Source organism: Podarcis vaucheri (assembly GCF_965113315.1).
Source record: "Podarcis vaucheri genome assembly, chromosome: 17".
NCBI lineage: Eukaryota > Metazoa > Chordata > Lepidosauria > Squamata > Lacertidae > Podarcis > Podarcis vaucheri.
The window spans coordinates 6,471,529-6,499,072 of record NC_138755.1 but is presented as its reverse complement, the minus strand read 5'-3'; the positions used below and the strand labels follow the sequence as shown (position 1 = coordinate 6,499,072).

The following is a 27,544-nucleotide window of genomic DNA, read 5'->3' as shown; positions in this document are numbered from 1 at the left end:
TTTTTAATTTGATGCAGGGTTTTATTGAACAGAAAACGGTAAGGTTTCAGAATGTTTAGAAGTGAAGTCAGACACAAACACACGTAAGGATAAGAGGGGGCTTGAAATGTACAAGAGGAAGATCCACTCAAGACAAAGAAATCAAAACTGACCAGGGGTTGAGAAGGGAGGAACTGAAATGGGCCAGAACAAGAAAGGAGAATGCAGCTGTCCCTGGTTAAGTCTCTTCTCCTTCCCCAGGATAGAGGCAAGGAGAGCAGCTCCTTAGCAAGCTTCTAGTCCCAAACCTTTCTTCACCCTGCATAGGCAGAGGGAGCAGCAGCTGTTCAGGCAAGGAAAGGAGCGTTGAAGTCCACGGCACTGAGATATTCCAGCCAGTCCCGCAGCGAAGGTCTCTCTTGAGGGGGCTGCCAGAAAGAAAAAAGATTAGTGCATCATGGCCAGGGCTCAGAAGAAGAAGAGGAGGAGGAGTTTGGATTTGATATCCCGCTTTATCACTACCCTAAGGAGTCTCAAAGCGGCTAGGAATCTCCTTTCCCTTCCTCCCCCACAACAAACACTCTGTGAGGTGAGTGAGGCTGAGAGACTTCAGAGAAGTGTGACTGGCCCAAGGTCACCCAGCAGCTGCATGTGGAGGAGCGGGGAAGCGAACCCAGTTCACCAGATTACGAGTCCACAGCTCTTAACCGCTACACCACACAGCCTCAGGAAACCACAAGGAGCTCCTAGGAAATGGATGCCCAGGAATCTGAGCATCTCGTCTAACTGGTGCAAGGCAGGCTACTGAGAGTTTGATGCCGCTGCTTAAAACAAAGAGAAGGGCACTGCCCCTCAAATATCTTCCATAAAAGCATCTCATGCCTTTGTGACCCCACCGCAGTGTCCTTTTCAGTCACTTTTAACATGAGATGGAGGGTTGCGGCCAGAAAACAGAGAAGGAAGCAAGCAAAAGCCTATAGATGAAGGACCTTTAGCCTTTCACCCAGAAAGAGGCCCCTCTCCCCCCAAAAAAGTGATTCCCCTAGGAATTCCCATTCCTTTGGGACATCAGCAGCCATTTTACAAGCATCCCACCCTCATTTCTATTTGCATGCCTAACAACCTAGGAAGCAAGTGCAGCTATGCTTAATAGGGCTGGAAGCAAAGGGTCAAGAATGAGCACGGGCAGAAGCACTGACCCACAGTTCCTCTTTACAGCTGCACTTCCATGCACATCCCCAATGTTTGGTGCCCATTTTTCTACCCCAAATAGATCTCTAGCCAGAAGGCAGGAGAACAGAGAAAAGTGGGACAGCTGGGCACAAGAGGATCAAAGATTTTAACAGCCTCCTCTCCTCAGAGTCTTAACTCTTGCTGTTTCGTTTACATTCAAGATCACCACCCACCCAGCGCTAACCTTATAGGAAGTTGCGTCAACTGTGCCATGCTGCACCTTCACTGAGCAGAGGGAGATGCCACCGCTGGCTGGGTATCCTGGCTCCACATAGAGGTTACAAGTGGAGCTGGGCTTCAGGTAACTCAGAATCCTTTTCTCTTGCTGCCAATCAATAGCAAAACTGCAAGGGGAAGAGCAGAGGGAGGGTTAAGGCATCAGCAATGGCTGGCATGGAGACAGTCAGTGGGGACAGAAATACAACCTCCCTCCAAAATGGGAGGGCATTCCCTTGAACGTAGCAATCCCCACTACACATAGAGGCCAGGCAGTTCTCCAAGAACAGGGCAGGCCGATGCCTAAGTGACGGCTAGCAAGCACAAGAGAGCCAGGTCTCATTGATGCCAGGGGTCGGCCCCAGCCCCAAGGCTGCCAGCTGCCAATCCCTACTAAGAGCCCATCGGCAGATACCTTGGCATGTCTCTTTTCTGTACAGTGCCTAAACAAGTATGAAAAGGGATTAAAAGGGAACAGAATCTTCTAGGTTCACAGATGTTTTGGGGGGTGGAGGGCATCTCACAGCCTTCCTTCCATTCTTTTCCAGCCTTGCTTTCATCCAAATGGCTTGAAACACGCACTCTCAGTGCTCCAAGCGTTCTCAGTTGTCTTTAGAACCAGCCAGAGGAGCAGTGAAAAGGTGAGAGTGTGGCTTGGTTAAGAAGACCACCTGAGTTTCTGACGAAGATAAGATCCCAGCTGGGGTCTGAAGACACATCAAAACAGATATCTCTAAACAGCTGCATCAGTGCAGGCGGACTAATGCTCGTGTACTGGAAGAAGCAAAGATCACCAGTGTCGAAGCAATGACTCTTTAACGTCAACTTTGTTGGACTGGTTATGTTGTGCGGGTGCCTGATTATCGTCTTCCAAAGCAACTATAGTCATACCTCAGGTTACAGCCACTTCAGGTTGCGCTTTTCGGGTTGTGGACCGCCAAAACCCGGAAGTACTGGAACGGGTTACTTCTGGGTTTCAGCGGTCGCACATGCGCCAAATCTCTAAATCATGCTTTGCGCATGCGCAGAAGCGCAATCCGTGCATGCGCGGGTTGCAAATGCTGCGGGTTGTGAACGTGCATCCCGCACGGATCACGCTTGCAACCCGAGCGTCCACTGTACTCTATTCCGAACTTAAAAATGGAAAGCATAATGCTGGTGGTCAATAAAATAGGTTTAAAGCCTCTCTCAAGGCAAATCTTTAAAAATGTAGTACGGTGGTACCTCGGTTACAGACGCTTCGGGTTACAGACGCTTCGGGTTACAAACTCCGCTAACCAGGAAGTGGTTGCTCCAGGTTAAGAACTTTGCCCCAGGATAAGAACGGAAATCACGCACCAATGGCGCAGTGGCAACAGGAGGCTCCATTAGCGAAAGGACGTCTCAGGTTAAGAACCGTTTCAGGTTAAGAACAGACCTCTGGAACAAATTAAGTTCTTAACCCGAGGTACCACTGTATAAACACCATAACTGGGAAACACTGGCCTGCGAATGCTCCAGTTGGAGAACAGCCTTTACCAAAGGTGTCATAGCCTTTTGAAGATGCTTGAACTCGGGACGAAAGGGAGATGTTTAGAAAACCCTCACCGTGATCAACTCCCTCCCAGAAACCTATGTCCCCACTGTGGAAGGACGTGTGGATCCAGAATTGGCCTCCACAGTCACTTACGGACTCACTGTTAAAACCGTGTTCGTGGAAGACAATCCTACTCGGCTACGAGTGATTGCCAAAGAAAGAAGCAGCTATCAAGTGATCAGGAGTGTCGATTTCACATCACCGTGAAGGGACGTATTCACAAAAAACTGGAAGCTGGCCAAGAACAGAGCAATGTGCACTTCAGTCTTAACAATGCCAACCTTTCTCTCTGCAGCGCTCATGCTGTTAACTCCCCTCCTGGAAAAGGTTAAGCCAGCCCCCCTCTCTCTCAAGCTTCAGGCAAGCAATTAAAACCTTCCTATTTTTCCAACCTTGCCGTGTGGGTGAAAAGTTACATCTCCCTGCTTTTATATTGAATTATATTATCCTGCCTGGCGTGCTCTGGTCCATGGGGTCACGAAGAGTCGGACACGACTAAACGACTAAACAACAAACAAAATATTATCCTGCTATTTTGAGTATGTCAGTTTCACTTATTTATGAACTGCTTCCTCTGAAGTATGAGTATCTCAAAGCAATTTCACAATACAGCTCAGTTGCACCCAACTAAATTTTACTCAGAGCAGAGGCGCTGAAATTAGTCATGTCCATTCCTTTCAATGGACCAACTCTGAGTAGGAACCAACAACAAGCCAGTATTATCATATATAAATTTTACACAGTTCAGTACACCCAAAGATGTATTGCCAACAATAAAGCATACATCTCTGATTGAAAAACAATCAATTCCTCACTGCACGTTATAATATCCTCTATAAAGACATAGAAAGATAAACATCACTATTCCTAGTTACAGGTAGGTAGCCATGTTGGTCTGCCGTAGTTGAAACAAAATAAAAAAAATCCTTCCAGTAGCACCTTAGAGACCAACTAAGTTTGTTACTGGCACACAAAAGCTCATACCAATAACAAACTTAGTTGGTCTCTAAGGTGCTACTGGAAGGAATTTTTTTATCACTATTCCTAGTTCTCATCTTAATAGTTCTTCCTCATAAATTCAGAAACTCAGTCCTAGTATCGGCAGTTATTTGGTTATGATTTTGAATTCAACACACAAAATTGATTTGAGTGACGTGAGCTGCTTTTCTTGTGTTTTATATGTATTATCTATATTTTTACTGCTTTGCATTTATTCTTGACAAAAGAGGAGGGCATAAATTTCTAAATTTAAAAAAATATTCAAGTTGAGCAGATAAACTAGCAGGCTTGCCAAGGCAGTTCCGGGGGCCCTGTGATCCAACCCCACTTCACTTGGTCTGCTTCATTTGGCAACGGGTCTCTGCTCCGCTCCCCTACATGCTCCAAAGTGGAGACGCCAGGAAATAAATCAAAGCAAGGTCTCTAGTGCTGAGCTACACCTGCCCCTGAAACTTCCTCTCTGTGTAAAGACAGAAAAACTTCAACTCAACCGTCAACTCCAGAGGCCCAAAACGGCTCAACAAAAGCCATGCAAAAGCAAGGAAGCTCACCAGCTGTGCAGCAACTCAATCTCAGCCAGAAGTTGTGCTTGCTGGAAGTAGCTATTCTGCAACTCCAGGACGATGGCTCTGATGTTGCCGCAAGTGCCTTCGGGAAGCACCAAAGAGGGAGGGAAGAAAGGACTGTCGCTCTGCACGGGAGAAGGAGATCCAGTCAGCGGTCTGAAAACTCCGATCCAGGCCAGAACCCGATTCTCGCTCTGACTCACCTGCAGCACGACACTGCCATCATCCCTCCAGTGCAAGCGCAGCTTCAGGGCGTGGGGAGTGGCAGCCTCTTGCTGGGCTGGGGAGATCAGCTCAAACTCCAGGTCACTCTTTGATTCAGAAAGCAGCCTGACCCCTTGCAAAGTCTCCAGAAGGGACCGGAAGTCAGAGATCCTGCAGACAATGAACAAGTCCAGGAGAGGGCAATAAAAAGGAGGAAACATGGAGGCATATCTCCAACAAGACTCATGGTGGAGCAGTCAGGGTGGTGGCTGGAGTAGTGAACGGATGGATTCCTCCCACCCCAACCTTTTAAAGGCAGCCTTAAGACTGAAGATTTTAACCCATGCTATAAAATAAGGCAATGAGTACTCCAGACAGACAAAATCTGAACTCTGCACCAGGTAACCTGCAGTCTCTTGTGGATTATAGAAATTATCGTATTTCTCGCTCTATAAGACACACTTTTCCCCTCCTAAAAAGTAAGGGGAAATGTGTGTGCCTCTTATGGAGTGAATGCAGGCGGGAGGCTCTGCTCAGCACTCCCTTTAAAGAGTGCGCGAAGCGTGTGTGTGGCTCTTGGGGGCTTTTCCCTGAGGAGGAAGAAGGGCTGCCCTTCTCCCTCCTCGGGGAAAAGCCCCCAAGAGCCACACACACGCTTCGTGCACTCTTTAAAGGGAGCGGGGCTCTTGGGGGAGCCTTCCTCCCCCTTCCCAGAAGAGGCTGCGCACGGCTAAGGCAGAAGCCAGGACAGCAAGAGGGATTGCTGCGCAGCTTATGGCTATCCATCTTGCTGTTCTGGCTTCTGGGATTCAGAGTATTTTTTTTTCTTGTTTTCCTCCTCCAAAAACTAGGTGCGTCTTATGGTCTGGTGCGTCTTATAGAGCGAAAAATATGGTGGCGTGATTCCCTTATTGTGCATAGTTTGATTCAACCACCATTAGTTACAGGAAGCTGCACACATCTACAAAGGAAACCGCAGAGTTTCTCAGCCACCCCTCTGGCTGCCCAGCTGAAAAGAGGCAAGGCCCACACGCTTGCAAGCATGCATCTTTCCTCGCATGAGCAGAACCTTAAGTTTCAACGAGGGGGTAGCAGTGCATATCCTGCCCCAACTGCAGATAAGAATCGGGGGTGGCCGTTACTCCTTATTCCAAGTCCCAGGTGCATTCTTGGGCACATTTCAGATTCCATTCCCCGCAGCCAGAACCAGCGCCCTCACCTCTGGACCTCTTCCTGCCAAGCGCAGGCCTGCCGCTCTTCTTCCTCCAGCTCCCTCTGCAGGTGCTGCAGCTCCTCGCGCTGCGCCTGCAGACTGCCTTGCAGCTCCACCATGCGCTCCTCCAGCCGCCGCCGCTGCTCACACAAGGCGTCCTGCCAGAGTAGAGACAACCAGGATCAAGCCAAGGGACTCAGGTTCAGTCCCCACTCCAGACCAGCTCAGATCTAGTTCACTTGCCCTGTTAGCCCCACCTGCTCCTTCTGCTGCCTCTTCTGAGCGCTCCTCGCCTTCTCCTCCATCTCCAGTTTCTACAAGGGAAACGCAAAATAAGTAAGTGCAGGAATCCCAAATGGCTGGGTCACAACCTACGCCTTATCAATATACACTGTTGGCTGGGCTTACAAACATGCATTATCCCTGATGGGACATATAAACAAAGGCAAGGTGTACTCCATCCCCCCCTCCATTATAATACTTTGGCTACTAAGGGGCTTCTTGAATTTGAACCCAATGAACATAGCATGTGGTTAAACTACAGAATTTGCCATCAGGTACAGTGGTACCTCAGGTGGTGCTGTGGGTTAAACCACAGAGCCTAGGACTTGCCGATCAGAAGGTTGGCAGTTCGAATCCCCGCTACGGGGTGAGCTCCCGTTGCTTAGTCCCTGCTCCTGCCAACCTAGCAATTCGAAAGCACGTCAAAGTGCAAGTAGATAAGTAGGTACCGCTCTGGCGGGAAGGTAAACGGTGTTTCCGTGCACTGCTCTGGTTCGCCAGAAGCGGCTTAGTCATGCTGGCCACATGACCTGGAAGCTGTCTGCGGACAAATGCCGGCTCCCTTGGCCAATAAAGCGAGATGAGCGCCGCAACCCCAGAGTCGGTCACGACTGAACCTAATGGTCAGGGGTCCCTTTACCTTTACCTTATAGTGGTACCTCTGGTTGCGAACGGGATCCATTCCGGAGCCCCGTTTGCAACCTGAGCAGAACACAACCCGCGTCTGCAGGTCGCGATTCACCGCTTCTGTGCATGTGTGTGACATCATTTTGAGCGTCTGCGTATGTGCGAGCGGCAAAACCCAGAAGTAACCCGTTCCGTTACTTCCAGATCACCACGGGACGTATCCTGAAAAGATTTAACCCGAAGAGTCTTTAACCCGAGGTATGACTGTATCGTCAACTTGGATGGCTTTAAAGGAGGACCAGACAAACCCATGGAGGATAAAGGCTATCAATGGGGACTAGCCATGAAGACCATGTTATTTAATTTTTCAGATTGCAAGAAAGGAAATCCCAACTAAACATCAGGAAGAACTTTCTGACAGTAAGAGTTGTTCGACAGCGGAACCGCAGGAGGTTGTGGACTCTCCTTCCTTGGAGGTTTTTAAGGAGAGACTGGATGGCCATCTATCATGGATGCTTTAGTTGAGATTCTTGCATTGCAGGTGGTTGGACTAGAGCAGGGGTAGGCAACCTTAGGCTCATGGGCCACAAGCAGCCCACAAGGGTCATTTAACCGGCTCACGAGCCACCCCCGAACCAAGCAGCCTGCTCAGCGAGTCCCCACGCCCTGTGCTAAATCGGCGCAGTGCAGCGCGGGGACTCACTTCTGCAGCGACAGAAATAACATCTGCGCAGATGCTGGAAATCGTCTTCTTGCTGTGTTATATGTCGCTGAAGCACACTGGAGAAGAAGGGAAATGCCTTTTCCAGAGCTGCACATGCCGGAGGACGCTCAGAGTTCAGGGGCTGCAGGGGCACCCCAGGGCGTTTTCCAACAGTGGAAGGGGGGGTTATTGGTTTACAGTGGTGCCTCGCAAGACGAAAAGAATCCGTTCCGCGAGTCTCTTCGTCTTGCGGTTTTTTCGTCTTGCGAAGCAAGCCCATTAGCGGCTTAGCGGATTAGCGCTATTAGCGGCTTAGCGGGCTTAGCAGATCAGCTGATAAGCGGTTTAGCGGATCAGCTGATAAGCAGCTTAGCGGATCAGCTGTTAAGCGGCTTAGCGGATCAGCTGTTTAGCGGCTTAGGATCAGCTGTTAAGCGGCTTAGCGGCTTAGGATCAGCTGATAAGCGGCTTAGCGGCTTGGGAAAAAGGGGGGGAGGGAAAAACCCTGCAGGAACTCGCAAGACATTTTCGTCTTGCGAAGCAAGCCCATAGGAAATTCGTTTTGCGAAGCACCTCCAAAACGGAAAACCCTTTCGTCTAGCGGGTTTTCCGTCTTGCGAGGCATTCGTCTTGCGGGGCACCACTGTATTTTTGTTCTCATTTCTATTATGCACTTGGGGGGGGGGGAGTTGTATTGTAATTTTATGTTGTGAACTACCCTGAGATCTATGGATGAAGGGTGGTATACAAATTTAATAATACTAATACTAATAATTACTTTTTAAGCTTCCCTCCACCTGAATCTTTGTAGGGGTTTTTGCCTTCCCCTCCTTCGACCTCCAAAATTCTGCTGGGAGAGATGTCTAGGCCACCCTGGCTTTAGCATCTTGTCTATGGGCAGCTTGCTTTAATCTAAGAGCAGGAAATCTCTGGGCCTCTAGGTCTGGTTGCTCTAGAGCTCCCACCATTCCTGAGCCATGGGAGCTGACGTCTGGAAACATCTCAAGAGCCACAGGTTCACCACTCTTGCTATAATCAGAAACCAGGGGGACAACTCCATCCCAGGCTCACCACCCCCAAATCAGCAAAGCACCTTGTCTTGGTAGCGTTGCAGAGCTTCTTCCAAGAGCTGAGCTCGGTTCCGTGCCTGCTCCAGCTTGAGCAGCAGTTGTGGCACATCCTTCTGGATGCTCTCCACTTGTTGTTGGTACTCAGCTTTGAGCTTCTTCCACTCCTGCTTCGCTTCGGCTACCTCCTGTCCTGCAAGAGAAGGGTGCGGCAGTGGGGAGCCCAAGATCAGCCTTGGAGACAGAAGAGGTGGTACAGTTGTTTCACCGAGTTTCTCAAAGTACCAGAAGTAGAAGCAGGAGTTTCCAACCCACACTATGACCAGCCACAATAAAAAAAATAAACTCTCCAGGGAACAAGGCTGATGTTCATTAAACCAGCTTGCCCAATACACCCACCAATCACCAGCTGAAGAAATGTAGCTCCACAGAGCACACTTCAGCACTGCTCAGCTTGGACTCTTGGACTGAAAGCACAGAATGTGTTCTGGGGAGTTTATAAAAGTCATTTCCTGCTTTGCATTTATTTTTATTTTGTGGGAAATAAATGCAAGGCAGTTAAAAAAATATATAGATAAAGATTTAAAAAATTTAATTAAAAAAATTTAAATTAATAAATGAAATAATAAAAATAAAAACCCCATTTGTTAATCCAGGGGTGGCCAACGTGGCATGCTCTGGATGCTTTGGACTACAACTCCCATCAGCACCTGCCAACATGGACTGGCGATGATGATGGGAATTGTAATCCAGCAACATCTGGAGGGTCACAGGTAAGTTGCCCCCCTATTTTGGCCCTGGAAACAGTTTAAGGTTGTATATGGCCCTGGAAACAGTTTAAGGTTGTATATGGCAAGGAGGAAAGCAGTCGTGCAACGCTATGGCACAATTCCATGGGAGTCGATCAAAAAACAGGTTTAACTACACTAAGCAATCCACAATGCAGGGCTATTTTTCAATATATGCAAACTAGAGATATTTTGATTCACACTACACCCTCATTAGTTTGGACACATAGAAAACCGTGACTTGTGCAGGACGCATACTCACGAACAGAAGATTTGGAGGCGTTCTCAACGCAAAGTCCAGAATCAAGGAAATCCAGACAGAACTTCAGCACTTGCAGCTGCATCAACATAAACTTGTGGGCGTGCCTGGTGCTCTGGAAAACAGGCACCAAAAGCAGGGTTCAGGTCAGCACCCTGGGAGCTCTGCGCCCGTTGAGCCAGCCAGGACTAAAGCCAGCATCCCCTCCAAGGGAAAAAAGGTTACTACTCACCACGGCATGCTCAGCCAAAACCTGAGGTGGTAAGTCAGCCTCCACCCCATATTGGGCTTGGCTCTCAAAGGCGAGTGCATCCTTCACCCGAGCAAGGAGCCTAAGGAGAACATGAAGAAACCACAACATCAAGAAACTAAAAGAGCGCTTTCAAAACTTTGTATGTCCCAGGAAGCATTTCAGCTGCCACGGCGACCCTCCATACTGGTGAAAGATTCAAGGTCATATTCTTACCTAGTCCAGGGTGGGCAAATGTGGGCCCTGCAGATGTTGTTGGATTACAAACTCCCATCGTTCCTGACCACTGGCTACACAGGCTAATGGGAGTTGTAGTTCAACATCTGGAGGTCACAAGATGTCCACGCCAAGGGCATACATCCAGCTCAGCTGGGATACTTGCCAGGCTAACCAGGGTTCAGAGTTGCTCTATGCAAACAGGGAGCAACACCTTGAACACACCTAACACCAATGTGGTATAATGGTTAAAGTGTTGGACTAGGACAGGGGTCTGCAACCTTTAAGACAAAAAGAGCCACTTGGACCCGTTTCCGAAGAAAAAAACACCTGGGAGCCACAAAACCATTGCAACATTTAAAGCATGCACGCCGCTGCCCTCCGATCTGACAGCGGGCGGGAAGGTGACTAACGCACGCACTGCCCCCATGCGACGTCACAGCCAGTACAGCGCCAGCCACAGTGGGGAGTGTCGGGGCGCACAATGCGCCTCCTCCTCTCGCTAGTATCCGTCCCGGAGCCGCAGCAAAGGTGTAAAAGAGCCACATGCGGCTCCGGAGTCGCGGGTTGCAGACCCCTGGACTAGGATATGGGAAACAAGGATTCAAATCCCCACAATCATGAAACTCGACCCACCTCAAAGGGTTGTTATGGGGATTAAAGGGGGTGGAGAACCACATCCACAGAACTGAGATCCTTGCCGAAAAAAATGTGGGATATAAACGCAATAAAATAAATAAATATAGCTGTACAGGTGGTCAGAAATGACAGGAAAGTTGTTCTATACAGGGAAACTTGCCTGCTCTTTCACTGCCACACTGAGGAACCAGTTAAGCCTATGCTGCTGTTTAATATGTTCTTGATTAACGATTTTGTACTGGTTTTTAAATGGTGTCTTATGTTTTACTTGTTATACGTATTGTTATAAGCTCTTTTATGAGATGGAGGCACATACTTTTATAAGCAAACAACCCCCTGATGAACTTTCAAGGAACACCCACGGGTCTGTGGAAAATTCATAGAATCGTAGAGTTGGAAAGGACCTGCAGATCACCTAGTCCAACCCCCTGAAATTAGAATGTTTTCAAGCAAATGCAGCAGAAGCAACTAGGGAAATGCAGTATTATGTTTTTAGCAGGCACTGAAACGTGTACAGTGAAGCCACCTGCTTGATCTCAATAGGCAGGGAGTTTCGAAGACAAGGTGCCCCATGATATTCTTGTAAAGAAGACAAGGTGCCCCATGATATTCTTGTAAAGAAGCTGGTAAAATGCGGTCTTGACTATGCTACCACTCAGTGGATTTGTAACTGGCTGACTGACCGAACCCAAAGGGTGCTCATCAATGGTTCCTCTTCATCCTGGAGAAGAGTGACTAGTGGGGTGCCACAGGGTTCTGTCTTGGGCCCAGTCTTATTCAACATCTTTATCAACGACTTGGATGATGGACTCAAGGGCATCCTGATCAAATTTGCAGATGACACCAAACTGGGAGGGGTGGCTAACACCCCAGAGGACAGGATCACACTTCAAAACGACCTTGACAGATTAGAGAACTGGGCAAAAACAAACAAGATGAACTTTAACAGGGAGAAATGTAAAGTATTGCACTTGGGCAAAAAAAATGAGAGGCACAAATACAAGATGGGGGACACCTGGCTTGAGAGCAGTACATGTGAAAAGGATCTAGGAGTCTTGGTTGACCACAAACTTGACATGAGCCAACAGTGTGATGCGGCAGCTAAAAAAGCCAATGCAATTCTGGGCTGCATCAATAGGAGTATAGCATCTAGATCAAGGGAAGTAATAGTGCCACTGTATTCTGCTCTGGTCAGACCACACCTGGAGTACTGTGTCCAGTTCTGGGCACCACAATTCAAGAAGGACACTGACAAACTGGAACGTGTCCAGAGGAGGGCAACCAAAATGGTCAAAGGCCTGGAAACGATGCCTTATGAGGAACGGCTAAGGGAGCTGGGCATGTTTAGCCTGGAGAAGAGGAGGTTAAGGGGTGATATGATAGCCATGTTCAAATATATAAAAGGATGTCATATAGAGGAGGGAGAAAGGTCGTTTACTGCTGCTCCGGAGAAGCGGACACGGAGCAATGGATCCAAACTACAAGAAGATTCCACCTAAACATTAGGAAGAACTTCCTGACAGTAAGAGCTGTTTGACAGTGGAATTTGCTGCCAAGGAGTGTGGTGGAGTCTCCTCCTTTGGAGGTCTTTAAGCAGAGGCTTGACAACCAGATGTCAGGAGTGCTCTGATGGCGTTTCCTGCTTGGCAGGGGGTTGGACTCGATGGCCCTTGTGGTCTCTTCCAACTCTATGATTCTATCATTCTATGAAGAGTAGGCACTGCCAAACTAAAGGATCAAGTTCAAGTGCATAAAATGGGTATTATGTGGCACCTGCTGTAGTGCCAGTAGCCCCAATTAGTAAGCTTTAAGGAAGCTCTGTGATGTGAAAATCTAATAATAAGTATAAATAATGAATTGAAGCATGAATGTTGAAGTGATGTTGGACTGAAAATAAGCGGTATTGGTAAAAAGACAAATAAGAATATGTAAATGTGGATTGACAATGGTTGGAAATATATAGTTATAAAAGGTTAAGATAATAAGCAAAGATAAATGATAGAGGGTAAGGATTTGCTGAACTAACTATGTGAACTGGAATACAGAAAAGGGGGGTGTGAGGAGGTCAGGAAATAAGTAAATGAAAGATATGACATGAAAATATGGACTGTTTTTTTCTTTTTTATTAATTTTCTTCTTTATTGTCTATTTTTGTATTTTTTTTCTTTTTCTTTTAATATTGTTATGTATTTTTATTTTCTTGTTTATAATTTTGTAATTTTTACTGTCTGGAAAAGCTTAATAAATATTATTTAAAATAATAATAATAATGAATTGAAGCTACCAGAATAAATAACAATAAGTAGGATTGTGTTAAAAGTTATAAAATGAAGGAAGTTCAGACAAATTGAGGGAAGTCAAAAGAATGGAATTAAGAGGTAATTAAGAAGTTCGAATGTACAACTTTGTTTTCTTTTTTGTATTTGTAAACCAATAAAATATAAATTTAATTGTAGTGCCAGTAGCCCCAATTCAGAGCGGTTGAGTGGGCACAGGGAGGGCCAGTCGACCTCGCAAGCAAGCTGGACCAAAGATACGTACATGCGTGTATTTATATATATATATTGTATATACAAATGAAAACCATTCTTCCTTCAATGCCCAACCAAATAGTTAAGTGCAAAGCGGGGGAAGTACCGCAGCTCTCCCAAACGAGTCTGCTTGATGTATAAATGGTGGTTTTAGGCGACCTCGTAGGTAAACCGGTCCCAGGTTGTTAACCTTCTCGAGATTATATGGATTTTTAAAATTTAGTGCGTTAACGAGACGGAGAAGCAAAGTCCTGTCGCTCCCAGAAGCCCTTTAACCACTGGAACCCAAATACATCCGTCGCCCGGTGAACTAGCACAAGAGTATTTTCCCCCATATTGTTTTAATGCCTTTATTTACACTGCTTGGTTGTTCCAAATATAAAAAAGTCCCTGAGCTGTTCACAAAAAGGCAAGACATATAAAACCTGGGAAAGTTTGCCATATATATATGTTACGCGTGCAATAAACTAAAACAAGATTAAAATACCCTAAGATTTATACCAGCTGAAGAGAAACCAGAGCACGTATATTTTTTAAAAAAAAAACCCTATTTCTTGGGAATAAGTGGCAAATAAACAGCACTCACTCCGCAGCCTCCGAGGCCGCCATAGCCGCTCACTGTCGCTGCGTTCCTCGCGCCTTTTCATTTGAGTCCACCTCGCCCCACTTCCGCCCGCCAAGCGCACCAATCGATGCTCGGAGACCAAGCAATGCCCCGCCCAGTGGCTTGGATCCCGCAGCGCCATTGGACAGAAGCGGCGCGGAGGAGGGAAGATGGGCGGTGACCGAAATGAACGTTCGCCTCCATTTTGAGAAAGGCGTCTGGCAGGGCGGCCGGACTGGGGATTGTGGGGAGGAGGGAAGCGGGGCTGGAGGGGCCGGGGCGCCACAACAACAACAACAACAAAACAACAACAACAGCAGACGCTCAATGCCTAAAAGAGACATATTGGCCGTTTCCGAGGCTGGGGAAGGGGTCCATCTCAAAAGAATGAGATTAAATAGAAAATGGGCATAATGTCTCAACAAATGAAACCGATTTTTTTTTTTTAAAGTGTTAAGTGGGAAAAAAATACGAGAGACATTGCACATACCTTTGTAAATCAAGAAAATCTTTAATAAAAATACATTTAAATAAAAAAATAGAAAATAGGCAGGTTTCACACACACCCAGTCCCTCTTCCTCGTCTGCTTTTGAACACATTGTTGAAGTTGGTTCCCAGTTGCTTATTTGCTTGAGATTTCGAAAGTACGCAGGTCCCTCAAAATGAAAAGCAAAGTTTATATGGCCCTCAGCCCCAGAAATAAAGCTTGGGTTAACTCATGCTGTGTATCTGCGTGGTGATGGGACTCCCCTCCTCAAGCACAGCAATTAGTTTATTCATTCTGAAGTCGACTGCTTGTAAAATGTTCCTAAATGCGTGATGACCCCCATAAACATCATAAATGGGTAATGGAGGGGATCCCCATCTCAAAAACTGCTTTGGGCCAGGGCGAAGAATAATGCCCAAGCAGATGGCAGAGCACCCTCTGTGACGTGGTGTATCCTGCTTTCCCACGGGTGAATGGAATGGTCGAGGGCATCCATGAACACCATAAATAGCCAAAATATTTAGAAATAATTGGGGTTTCCCCCTCCCCACCCCCCGCCAATATGTGCTTCGGGCCAGAACAAATAATACACTCAAGGAAATGGACAGTGCCCTCTACAAGATGTCGATGCATTCTGCCTGATCCAGAGCTTCATTTGGGTGCATGTCACAATTAAGGACATAAAAAAAATTGGTAATGTGTGTGTCTACTCCATCCCTCCATCCATTCCTTTTATTTGCATGCTGTTTTCCCACACCCCAAAAATCATGCTCAAAGCAGCTTACAACAAAGAAAACAATAATGCATTTTAAACAAATACTACAAAAACAATTTCATGATAACATATCAAAACAATATGAAATATAATAACGTACAAAAAATGACATTTCAGTGTTATAAATATAACAAGATTACTTAAACAACATGCAGTGTCCAACAGCAAAAATAACGAGAGCTTCACAGTTTCACCTTAGTCCTAGAAACACCCTACTTTCCCTGGTGTTGCTCACTGTCCCTTCCCTGGGTGTCAATGACAGCAGGATACCACCCATAGTGAGTATGCCCACTAGTAAGGCTTCCAAAAGTATGCTCTGAGCCACCATTAATCATGCACCCACTTCTTCTTCTTCTTCTTCTTCTTCTTCTTCTTCTCCTTCTCCTTCTCCTTCTCCTTCTCCTTCTCCTTCTCCTTCTCCTTCTCCTTCTTCTTCTTTCAACTTATACACCGCCCTATACCTGGAGGTCTCAGGGCAGTTCACAAGAGATGATGGTGTGATATGGAATACCACTTCTCCCAGAGGGTCCTCCTGGCGCAGGCCACCATCAAGGAACATCTAAGCACACCAGCTTTAGTGAAGTGTTTGTTTGTTTTTTTAACTTAAAGTAACTTTGGGAGATGTTTTGGTGTCATTAATTGGAAAGAAATTAGACAGCAATACTGACAGGCATTTGTACAGCATGAGCCTAGGCATGTTTATTCAAAAGTAATTTTCACAGAGTTGAATAAGGTCTGTTCCCAGGTGAATGTGCATTGGATTGTCGCATTATCATAGCTGTCAACTTTTCCCTTTGCTTGCGAGGAATCCTATTCGGAATAAGGGAATTTCCCTTTAAAAAAGGGAAATGCTGACAGCTATGCGTATTATGTATATTTTTAAGTTACTCTTGATGGTATAGTCACAATGAAGCTGTAGCAAGAAACTGAAGAATTTGGCAGATTTTTTCTTCTGTGCCTCTCACCCAGTATTCCTCATTAAGAGCTTAGGATAAAATCCAGGGTTGTGGTTCATATGTGCATATGCATAATCATGAGACATTTGTCTGTCAGCTTCTTTATGAATAAGCCTAGTTCTTTCCTGCATTTTATTCTGGTCCTACGAACTTCTGGTTTATATTCAACTTACAGCTCCCATGGATGTTTAGTCAGAAAGAAGTTCCACAGAGCTTAGGGAGTCTTACTTCCATGTAAGATTGTGTGCGGATGCTGCCTTTTAAGACTGCCACTTTTTCTTCTAACTTCTCCCGTAGTTAAGCTTCTTATTCCCACTTTTCTCCATGTTAGGAAAATCATCTTGCTTTACTTCTATGAGTCCGGCTAGAGTTAAAACACCTTCTGCTCTTGCCTTACTTCTCTAGTAAATAAATTATGTTTGGGGCTATAAATACATTGTAAACTTAGCTGTAGCTTTGTATGAAGGCTGCAGTTCTTGTAAGCGCTTAGTGGAGCATCTCACTGGAAGCAGCGGGGCTGGACTTGTGAGAAAATGAACAGAAAGCTCAGGCTGTAATTGTAAAATCTCATAGTCCACTCTAGGTGGCCTATAGATGCCTCTTTGAGCCACCTAGCCTTATACCAGGCTCTCCAGGAATTTGAACTACTTACTTTTTTTTACTTACTTACGCACGCACACACACAGACACACACAGAGAGAGAACTGGCCTTCCTTATCACCAGTTCCTTTCCCAAGCAGCCCCACCCTCCCTACAAAGGCCCAGATTGCAGCCTAGCAGGTGCATCTGGCTTCCTCGGGAAAGCCATGGAGTGGAATCCGGAGAGGAGGAAAAGAAGCTCTGTGAGTGGCAGCAGTTGGGGCAACTCGAGCTGGATGAGATTCCAGTAAGTTTCCTTGCTTTGTTTTTCCTTGAGCTTCCTGGTGTGGCCTCTGGCTGGGTGGCTTGCAAAACTTTGTACAGACATTTTACAGGAAATGCTTGCTGGCATGCTGTTCAACTCCTGCTTGAACTCTCCCTGCTTCTTTCCTTGATATTTAAGTAGTCCATCCTTTTTTGCTCTCCTTGCTCTGGATCGCTTTGGTACCGTAAACAAGAGATTCTGCAAGGGCGCAGAGCTCTTCATTCAGCAGAGTGGCACAAGAGCAGTTTGTAAAATGACGAGCGCAGAGGCAGGCAGGGTTAACAGGCGCAACTTGCTATACAAGGGTTTGGCATCGCCCAAATTCCTTCCACTCTGTTTTCTTGAATTGGAGACTGGTATTTCTCGGTTGCCTTTGCACCTCCCTCCCTCTGGTCTCTTCCTCCCCACTCACTCCCTAGCCCTAATGAAGACTGCAAGCCCTTCTAGGCACGAACCTCTTAGGGTGAGATGCAAGGGTACTCTGTGCAGCCTAGCAGTGCTATATAGTTAATATTATTATGCAACTTATTGTACTGTGTTTTTATACGTGTTGTAAGCTGCCCAGATGGGCGGGGTATATTATTATTATTATTACTATTATTGTTACTATTATTATTAACTATATTGGAGCCTGGAGTTTAAGGGTTAATAAAGCGAGGTCTCAGACCTCCAACTACCCCATCTCCGTTCAGTTCTAGGAGTCACTTTTGTGCAACGCAGTTTCAGCAAAAGCTTCCCCAAGTGTATGCAAAACTACAAAATGCCTCCGCCCTCCAAACACATATTGGGACTTTGTGATGACTACGGGCAGGGGTGCCAAGTTGAATAAAACATTGGGGCACATAATCGATCACACGCACACTATCTGAATGGCAATGCCCATCAACTTGGGGGCGTCTGTCTCCCTCAAATATTTTAATGGAGGTGGGGGGAGGGACCTGGGTCCCTAGGAGTTGGCTCCTATGACAGCGGAAGTGGCTCCGACGTCGAGGCTGGACGAAGCCCCTTTTGATGAACTTTGCAAGGAGCAGAGACGGGGGGGCAGTGGAGAAAGGAGAAGCGGCGCGGGGGAGGGCAGAGGAGGAGGAGGAGTTGTTCTGTGTTATTGTTTTACAAACGTGGACAAAGATTCTGGGTACATCTGTGTATCTGAAGAAGTGTGCATGCACACGAAAGCTCATACCAAGAACTAACTTAGTTGGTCTTTAAGGTGCTACTGGAAGGAATTTTTTTATTTAAAGATTCTGGGGTTCACGTCCGCTTTGAAAATCTCACCAGTTGGTCGCTACCCGCCCCCGCCCCGCCTCATCCCCGACGGGGAGATTGCACTCTGCACGTGCTCTGGAGCGCGCGCGCCGCAGCAGCAGAGCAGCGAGGCCGGCGAGCAACCTCTGGGCGGCTGACGGCGGCCTGCCCCTCGCGTCCCCTAAGCGGCGCCCGGCCACCTCCGCCTCGGAAGGGCCGGGCGCCGCCGGGTCCGCATGCGCCGCCGCCGCCGCGCCTTGTGGGCTGGAGCCGCCGGTGCTCCTCCTCCTCCCGCCTTCCTCGTCGTCTCCGCCTTTTTCTTCCGCTGCTCTTGCTGCTGCCGCTGCCGGCCATCGCCGCGGCTGAGGACCCGGGAGCCGCTGCTGCAGGTACCGTCCGCGTCCCCAGCGCCCCTTCCACCCGCGGGACCCCGATCCGACCCTCCGGCCGGCTGCCCTCGCAGGATGAGGCCCCCCTCCCTCTCCCCGGGTCCGGTTGCCGTGGAAACGAGCCCGCCCCTTGCAAGGTTGGCCTCGCCTGCCTCTCCCGGCGAGGTGGTCGCCATGGAGACCCCGTGGTCTCCCTGCCTTCGGGGCAGCCCGCGGACACAGGCCCTTTCTCAGCGCATCGGCATCCCTCTTTCCCTTGCCTTCCTTCATCCCCCCCGTCCTCTTCTCATCACCATAGTAACCAGCCCATGCCATCACCCCCCCCAAACGTCGCTTCTCCCTTCGCGTCTCTCCCCACCCCCCACGTAATAGGGAATTAATTCTCCTCCCCTCAAAAATGCTTACGGGATTATTCCGCTCCTCCAGCAAATCAGGCTGTCATTGCTTCTCATCCCCGTGATATCATACCGCATCGTGAGCCCGTTCTTACCTTTTTCGTCACCCCCTCCCCCAAATCAGAAATTAGGCCCCTTTTGAGGAAAGACCCAGCAAAAATTACCCACTGCAAAGTCCAGTTGTTGCAGATGATGCTGGTGCATATCCCCCTGTGACCTTCCTCTTTTCGGGGGAGCGTGTAGTGGGATATTAGAGACCAGATGGCACCGTGCAAAAGGCTGGATTTGGCTTAGGGTTCACTCTTATCTATCTCGTATGGATGCTCTAATGCAGGCATGGCCAATTTCTTAAGCTATGGGGACTGGGCCCCTTTTGCAAAGCCGCTGTAGGGGAGGGACGCTCCTCCCTGGGAAGAACTGCCAAGAATTATTAAGGTAATAATCTGCAGAGGGGGCAGATGAGAGTCATGCTGCAGGTCTCCCGACTGGACGGTTTGCAATCCCTGCTCTAGTACCTTTTGCAATCCTGTGGCCCATATCCATTCCCTGTATTAGTGCTGTCTGTTATGTGGAGGGAACATCAGTGTCAAATCCAAACCTTTCTTCCCTCCCAGTAAAATAAGTCAGCAGACTACACAGTGGCTCCCGTATGTGGGACGCACAATTCATGCTCTCCCTTATGCTGCAGGAAACAAAATACTACCACCACACCCATTGGTGACCGAGTCCCATCATCTGCTTCAATTGGCTCTTCCTTAGCATGTCAGAAGCACTGTCACAGAGCTGTTTTTCCTGTGGGAGGGGAGTGTGCCTTCCCTTTCAGTTGCCTATGGCCAGTTTCATAGCTAAGGCTTCTTTTGTCATAGCCATCTGTGCGCCTCTTGGCCTGGAAGTTGCATGCTAATGGATGGGCCATCACGTTGCGCAAGCCTTTAATCCCTCTCTGCGCCCATCTCTGAAGCTGATTTCTCTGTGACCTCTCAATTGCAGACGCCCACTTACAAGCTCCCCTGAGCGGCCAGTGGCAGTGTGGGGCATGGCAGCAGTGTGGCAGCAAGTGTTGGCTGTAGACGCACGGTAAGTGTGAAGGAGTAGGGCCCGCAGGGGTCTTGGGCAGTGCTTTGTGCTGTTGGGGTCTACGTGTGCTGGCGGAAGTAGTGTCCTTCTGCATATCAATTGCTGGGAATCACAAATGAGGAGAGTGCTACTGCTCTCAGGTCCTGCTAGTGGGATTCCCACAGCCATCTGGTTGGCCATTGTAAGAAAAGGATGCTGGGCTTTTGGTCTGATCCTGCAGGGCTCCCCATGTTATTATGGGAAGAGCAAGTCACGAGAAGGAGCTAAATCAGTCTTGTCTAATTGTTCAGGGAGATGGGTGTCTTGTGTGAGAATTCTAGATCCATGTTTGGTGGGAACATCAACAATAGTTATGAATATGCTTTCACAATTACCCGTGGTAGTTTCTCCAGGTGAGTCAATCATTTTTGATGCCATACTTTCACTTAGTGCAGGAATTACCATATTGGTCTGAATATAGGCTGCATTCCACTCTTCCCAACCAGGCCTGTATAAAATCATACTCTTATAGGTAGAAAAGCTGTGATTTTTTAAAAAATCTCATTTTAGGGGTGCTTCCTATATTGGGGGAGGCTTGTATCCAGACCAGTAGGATCAAACCTCCACTAAAGACATGTCCTGAGAAAGGGTCAGTGTCTTGTGTCTTTGGACAACTAAGTTTTAGAAGCAAAATATCAATATTTTAGAGGTAGATGGTGGTTGGGTGGGTTCCTCAAATCCGACTTCCTACCAAAGGGATTTTATTTCCAGTTGTTGAATGTTTTTCATTTGGTAGCCTCAAATATATTGCATAATGCCATTATAGTGTTATCAGCTGGAGTACTGACCACAGCGTGGCAATGCAAGATACTGTGCTGCAGGGGAATCTTGAAGGAGATTCTCTCCGTTCAGTTGGTGCCAACCCCAGCACAATGCTAAAGATCAAAGGAGAGCAGGGTGAGCTGAATTAGAATGCGGCAGGCTCAGGCTTCCAGCAGCTGATGCACCAACCCCTATTTCAGGTACAACGCATACCGCACCCCAACCTTCCCGCAATTCCGCACACAGTACATCCGCCGGCGCAGCCAGCTGCTGCGGGACAACGCCAAGGCCGGCTACGACCCCTCGCTCCGTAAGCAGTACCTGCGGCTGCGCAGCCAGCTCCTGGCCCAGCGCTACGGCCCCCTCTCAGAACAGAGCAGCTTCCGTGCCTACAGCAACAGCATTGTCCGAAGCAGTCGTACCACACTTGACCGCATGGAGGTAACCAAGCCGGGGGGACGAAGAGAGTAACACCAGCCCTGTGCATTTGGCCTGGGACATTATGTATTTAAATGAAGCCTATTCCATTGGTGGGAAGAGGGCTATAGTTTTGCCGAGGTCAGCACTTGCTCAGAGGAGAGAACGATTCCTTGCCAACACAGGAGCATTTGAGCTCCCACTCCGTGCAGCACAGTATTCTTGTCCAGTAGGATCAGGGCTGCATGTAATCTGTCCCCCAGGGAAGCCAAAGCTAAACTATGCATGTGCCATGGGCATAGCCGGGGGGGGGGGCAGGGAGGGGCAGCTCCCCCCTCCAGATCAAGTAAAACAATAGAAATACTTAACTGACCAACCACATTGGTTCTGCTCCCCCTAACAAAAAACTTGCCTATGTCCATGGCATGTGCAATAGACATACGCAGAGTAAATTTGTATAGAGCCGCTCACATAATTCCAATCCCAATAGTCAGATTTTCAGAAAATTTGGCAGATTTGGGAAAACAGACAAGAAAAATGGGAATGTAGAGAGCAGAACAAGGTACGGGCACAGTTAAAGAGGTATTCCTCCCTCCGCAAAGGTCCCAGAGCCTTCATTAAAAGCCTCCTGACACATTTTTAGTCATCAGGATTAGAAAATAAACAAAACAGAGGGAACAGAAGCACAGGTTAGAAATCTGAGTCTTTTATAAAGGCACTCTGCAACTTAAGTGCTGGTGTCCGTTTCCTCATCTTCTCATTGCTTCCTCTCTGGAATCCCTGACCTTGCAGATACGCCTGTCTCTGCTTCCTTCAGTAATGCACCCAGCACAGTGTGTCATCTAGCTCCTTGCTATCTTCCAATGTAACTACTTTATGCATTGTGCCACAGGATTTTGATGACGACCCAAGGGCACTGGGTGCCCGAGGCCACCGCCGCTCTGTCAGCCGAGGGTCCTACCAGCTGCAGGCGCAAATGAACCGAGCTGTCTACGATGAGAGGTATAAGGCCGACAGATCTAATCTGGGGCTAAAAGCAAGCATGGCATTCATCTGCTCATTTGGTGCATGCCAATTCTTTGACTTCCAAGTTTTTGTCAGAACCCTGGGTGCTGTTCTGACTCCAGTACAGGTGAAGCAGCCAGGACAAAAGCTCTATGCTCCCATACTGGTATCCCCACCCCACCCCCCATTCCATTGGAAACAAAATTCGAGGTGTGTGCTTATTTCATAACAATGTCTTGTGTCTTCCTTTAGACCCCCTGGCAGTGTTGTCCCCACTTCGGTGGCAGAGGCCAGCCGTGCAATGGCTGGGGATACCACCCTAAGTGAGAACTACGCCTTTGCTGGCATGTACCATATATTTGACCAGCACGTGGATGAGGCTGGTGAGTAGAGCAGTCGCTAAGGTGTCATGGGTTAACTACTATCTGTCTCCATGTTGTCCTTTGATGTCACATTGGTCATATGAACCAGGGTGACAATGAAGATTGTGTTTTGGAGAGAACTATATAGAAGTGACACACCACACACCCCTGCAAAAAAACAAAACAGACGACTCCAGGACAAGTAGTGAGATTATTATTCCTGCCTTCTTGAGGTGGAAGCGAGCAAGGGAAAGTGGAGGGTTGGAAAAGCCTTTACAGGCTGGTGTTGCTACTTTTGCTGATAAGCATGCTTAAGTGCAGCTGTTAACTATTAAGTAGCCTAACGAAAAGCCTCCCTTCCCCCACAGCCTTCCTCAAATGCTCCCTAGAGAGCTCTGTAATTGTGTTGATGCAAGAAGGGAATCGTGTTCTGAGTGGTATCTGGCAGAGAGATATTTGTAGCTGGAGTGCATGGAAATAATTAAGAATCCCTTAAAACTGTCAGCCTCTTAGAGGGTGGGTGCTGGTGCTGCTCTTGCCTTTGCTGTCAACATCTGGCTAACAACCATTTCCCCTTTTCTTCCCCAGTGCCCAAGGTTCAGTTTGCCAATGATGACAAACACCTATTAGCCTGCTGTTCTCTGGACGGTACCATTTCTGTGTGCCAGCTAGTACCAACTCCCCCTGTGGTGCTGCGGGTGCTGAAGGGACATAGCCGTGGCGTGTCAGACTTTGCCTGGTCCCTCTCCAACGACATCATTGTTTCCACTTCCCTTGACGCCACTATGCGCATATGGGCTACAGAGGATGGCAAGTGCATCCGGGAAATTCCAGATCCAGATGCCTCTGAGCTGCTCTGCTGCACTTTCCAGCCCATGAACAATAATCTCACGGTGGTGAGTGAAGGCCTAGGATATAGTGCCCCTGCCCACTTCCACCTGAGCGAATAAACAAAGCACTGGGCCTTTCCCCTACAAGGGACATGTGCTTGCATACAGTTGAGGTTTCTTCCTTTCTCCCCAACCCCAAATGATGTAGGTACGTAATAAGTGGGCTGAATCAAAAGAAATGGGGACTGGAATCAGTACTGCTGGGGGTGAAGCAAGGGCAGTCTAGTCACAAGTCAAAGGGACTTGGCACAGATAAAAACATAAACTTTCTCCTCTAGGTGTTTCAGGTCCATAATTAACCAAGATGGTGGTGAGGGGAGAGTCTCTTGGGGGGTAAGAGAAAAGGAAGAGTGTGTGCCTGTTGCTCATTCTTCTGCTCTGTAGAATAGTATGAAACTGACATCTTTATTTGTCCATAAGGTGGGGAATGGAAAGCACAACCTCCATGTGGTGAACATCTCAACAGGGAAAAAAGTGAAGGGTGGCTCAAGCAAGCTAACTGGCCGAGTGCTGTCTCTCTCCTTTGATTCCCCTGGCCGTATCCTCTGGGCAGGAGATGACAAAGGCAGCATATTTTCTTTCCTCTTTGATATGGCAACAGGTGAGTGGAGTGGGATGGAGAGCATAGTAAGGACAAGGATTAGCACAGATTGGCTTCAAGCCTTCTGCTTCCTTCTTCCCCCCTGCAGGAAAACTGACCAAGGCAAAACGGCTGGTAGTTAACGAGGGCAGTTCTATCACCAGTATCTCGGCCCGCTCTTGGATCAGCAGAGAAGCACGGGACCCCTCCCTCCTCATCAATGCATGTATTAACAAGCTGCTGCTATATAGGTGAGGGGCTTTCCATGGCATTGCCATGCTGGAAGACAGACACTTGCTCTACTCATATGTGCAGAGTGCCAATGAGCCCCACATTAGAGGATAGATTATGTGATACATGTTTGTGTAATGCAGGTGCAGAGAAGCAGTTTGCTATGATTAAGCTATTTATCCATTGTCTGTTCTTGGCTACTTTTTCCTGACAGGGTAGTGGACAACGAAGGAACACTCCAGCTTAAGAGAAGTTTCCAGATACAGCAGAGCTCGCATCCTGTCCGCAGCATCTTCTGCCCCCTCATGTCCTTCCGCCAGGGAGCTTGCATTGGTATGATGCCCATGAGAGTTCACTCTCATTGTAAAGGGGATGCTGGACAAGACATTCTCTCTTGGAATTTCTTGCAGGTTGCCACTTCCTTGCGTGCAACTCTGCTCCTGCATGCAGCTAATCTGCATGACACATAATTATTGCAGAGCCTAGTCCCCTCACCCCACAAAAAATAAACAAACAGGGAAGCTTTTGTCCTCTCTAATTACTTCTCTTTGTGCATTTCAGTGACCGGCAGTGAGGATATGTGTGTCTACTTCTTTGATGTGGAGCGAGCTACCAAGGCTATAGTCAACAAACTACAAGGTCATAGTGCTGCTGTGCTGGATGTCAGCTTTAACTGTGATGAGAGCCTGTTGGCGTCCAGTGATGCCAAAGGCATGGTTATTGTCTGGAAAAGAGAACAGAAGTAGCATTTCTCCCCTGATGAGTGGAAAGAAGTACACTCACTCAACATTGTTGAAGGAGACAGCCTGGGTGAAAGTCAGGAACCCTAAACACCATTTGTCCTCCTCTTGCAGATAGTTTTATTTATATCTTCTGCAGCTGTGAAAGTACTGAGAACATCTTTACAGTGAACCAGCATCCATTTCTTCCCAGGTTTTCAATTAGTGGGATTTTGTATAGCAGACAAAGGATGCAGGTTATCCTGTGAGAAGTTTGGCTTACTTCTGTTGTGGTTTATGTGTTAGATGTCCAGGTTGCTGTTGGCTGTAATCAACAGGACACAATGTATGCCAAAAGGGAAGGTGGTAAACAATGCTGCAAGCCTCTCTGCCAACTGGCAGCATAGGAATTGGGACTACATGGGTTCTTTGGCTCACGAGCATGAAATTTAGTGGTCCTAGCTCCCATTTAGTAGTAGCTTGCTCCTTGCTGCTGCATAACTACTTTGCTGTTGCAATGGTCCATTCCTTCCTGGAAGTACCAAGGACATCAAACTCCAGAAAGCTGCATCTTCTCTTTGCCTCCTTTAAGTGCCAGACTGAGCCATCAACTTGGAAGGATCAGCCTGCTTTATAAGAGTGCCTGTTGGACATGTGAACTTCTGCAGCTACAACTTTGTGGACAGATTCCCCTCCAACATGAAAAATCTTGCAGCTCGTGTCTACATTGGGCTCTTAGTTCTGGCATGTTTTTCAGGAGCAGCTACCAGTGATGAAATGTCTTCCGATTACCGGGAAGAGGAAACTGCAGGTGCTGAATAGATTTGCTTGCACACCAACGCAGCTTGCTTGAAATATTACTAGGAATGTGTTTGGAATATCAAGAAACTCAATCTGGAACATTCCTGACAACTGTATTGAAAAGCAGGTGGTGGAGTAGAGTCTGCTAAATTGAACTTTGCAGCTACTTAATGCAGTTGCTTTTTGCCACTTATCTTCCACAGCATGTGTGGCATTGTAACAGGGAAGGGGGTTAGTTGTATTGAAACTCTTCTGTATTGTGGCTGTGATAGTTGCTTTTTCCTCAAATTTGTTCTTTCTGTGGACTAGGAGAAAAGATTTCTAAATTCACTTTTACTTGAAAAAAGTAAGTGGTAGGATTTTCAGGCAGGCATGTGGAAGGTAAGAGCTGATGGGATGGTGCTTCAAATTTCCTCATAGGTACCACATCAGTCACCTTATGAAGAACATGAGTTCACCTAAGGGGATCCTGTACATGGGGTGGCAAGCCAGCCACATCTTTGCATCAAACAGATTGCACAGCCTATTGCAGGGTTGAGAGAATCGTGGCACTCAGAACTGGACACAGCATTCCAGGTGTGATTTGACTAAGACAGTATAGAGCAGTAGTATAACTTCCCTTGGTCTGAACACTATACTTCTGTTGATGCAGCCTAGAATAGCATTCATTTTTTGACCTGCCAAATGCCTTTGGAAAACCCACAAGCAAGACATGAGAAGAATAGCCTTGTTGCTAAAGATCAATAATAGATTCAGAGGCATACTTCCTCCAATCTTGAGGAAATAGTGCTTTCAAAACTAGTAGCCCAATAGCCTTGTCCTCTATGAATCTGGCAAATCCCTTTTCAAAGACATTTAAGCTTGTGACCATCATTACATCTCGTGGTAGCAAACTTTTAAAGAAAAAGTGCTGTTTGAAGAACCTCCTTTTGTCATTCCAAAATATCCTGCCAAACAACTTTATTGAATGACTCTGGGTTCCAGTGTAATGAGGATGGAAAATTGTATTTCTACCCACTTTTTCCACACTACGCAATTTTATAAGTTCCTGTCATACCCTCATACTTGCTTTCCTACTCTAACTTAAAAGCCCCAAGCACCATAGCCTTTTCCTTATTATAAGAAGTATTCTAAACCTCAGTTTATTTAGTTCAGCCTTTCTGCATCCTCTCAATCTAAACAACCTTTTTGAGATGTGGCAACCAGTACTCTACAGAGCACTCCAAGTGTAGTCACTACACTACATGTTTTTAACGGCATTGGAATCTCTCGGGCACATGAATGGCGATACAAAAAATATAACACACTGGCAACCTGGACAACAGCGCAATAAACTAAACAATGGCCCAGTTTGGTCTCACTATGCTTTAGTGAGAAGGAGCAAGCTTTGCTCCTCCCCTGGCCTTGCTGTTTTCAGACTACCCAGAGCTCACCATTTGTCTTCCTCAAAGAAACTACCAGTGGCAAACCAATAACAAAAGTCAGTTGTAACTCACGGTTCATTAGGAATAAATGAACAACACTATTAATCTTAAATATGTGCACAGACCTGTCTCC

At 47.3% G+C, this 27,544-nt stretch overlaps 2 protein-coding genes across 6 annotated transcripts; one reads left to right on the top strand and one right to left on the bottom strand.

Moving 5' to 3' along the window:
* Positions 1-19,215, bottom strand: ZWINT (ZW10 interacting kinetochore protein). Of its 3 annotated transcripts, none has more exons than XM_082205497.1 (10): positions 19,115-19,215; positions 9,945-10,044; positions 9,716-9,827; positions 8,692-8,858; positions 6,244-6,300; positions 5,993-6,144; positions 4,773-4,944; positions 4,555-4,694; positions 1,397-1,556; positions 1-407 (listed from the first exon to the last, which is right to left on the bottom strand). In XM_082205497.1, exons 1-10 carry the CDS (start codon positions 19,180-19,182, stop codon positions 327-329), a joined length of 1,209 nt encoding a protein of 402 aa, XP_082061623.1. In that variant the 5' UTR covers positions 19,183-19,215; the 3' UTR covers positions 1-326. The 3 variants fall into 3 exon arrangements, with proteins under 3 accessions (XP_082061623.1, XP_082061624.1, XP_082061625.1); XM_082205498.1 differs by lacking the exon at positions 19,115-19,215 and adding an exon at positions 13,935-14,041; XM_082205499.1 differs by lacking the exon at positions 19,115-19,215 and adding an exon at positions 10,179-10,370.
* WDR13 (WD repeat domain 13) lies at positions 16,907-27,523 on the top strand. Of its 3 annotated transcripts, none has more exons than XM_082205472.1 (10): positions 16,907-17,057; positions 20,095-20,181; positions 21,183-21,423; positions 22,292-22,401; positions 22,657-22,787; positions 23,355-23,662; positions 24,077-24,257; positions 24,346-24,487; positions 24,682-24,800; positions 25,029-27,523. In XM_082205472.1, the coding sequence occupies exons 1-10, from the start codon at positions 16,978-16,980 to the stop codon at positions 25,211-25,213; spliced, it is 1,584 nt and encodes a 527-aa protein (XP_082061598.1). In that variant the 5' UTR covers positions 16,907-16,977; the 3' UTR covers positions 25,214-27,523. The 3 variants fall into 3 exon arrangements, with proteins under 3 accessions (XP_082061598.1, XP_082061600.1, XP_082061599.1); XM_082205474.1 differs by lacking the exon at positions 16,907-17,057 and adding an exon at positions 18,559-18,709; XM_082205473.1 differs by lacking the exon at positions 16,907-17,057 and adding an exon at positions 19,418-19,539.
* Positions 27,524-27,544: the final 21 nt, after the last annotated feature.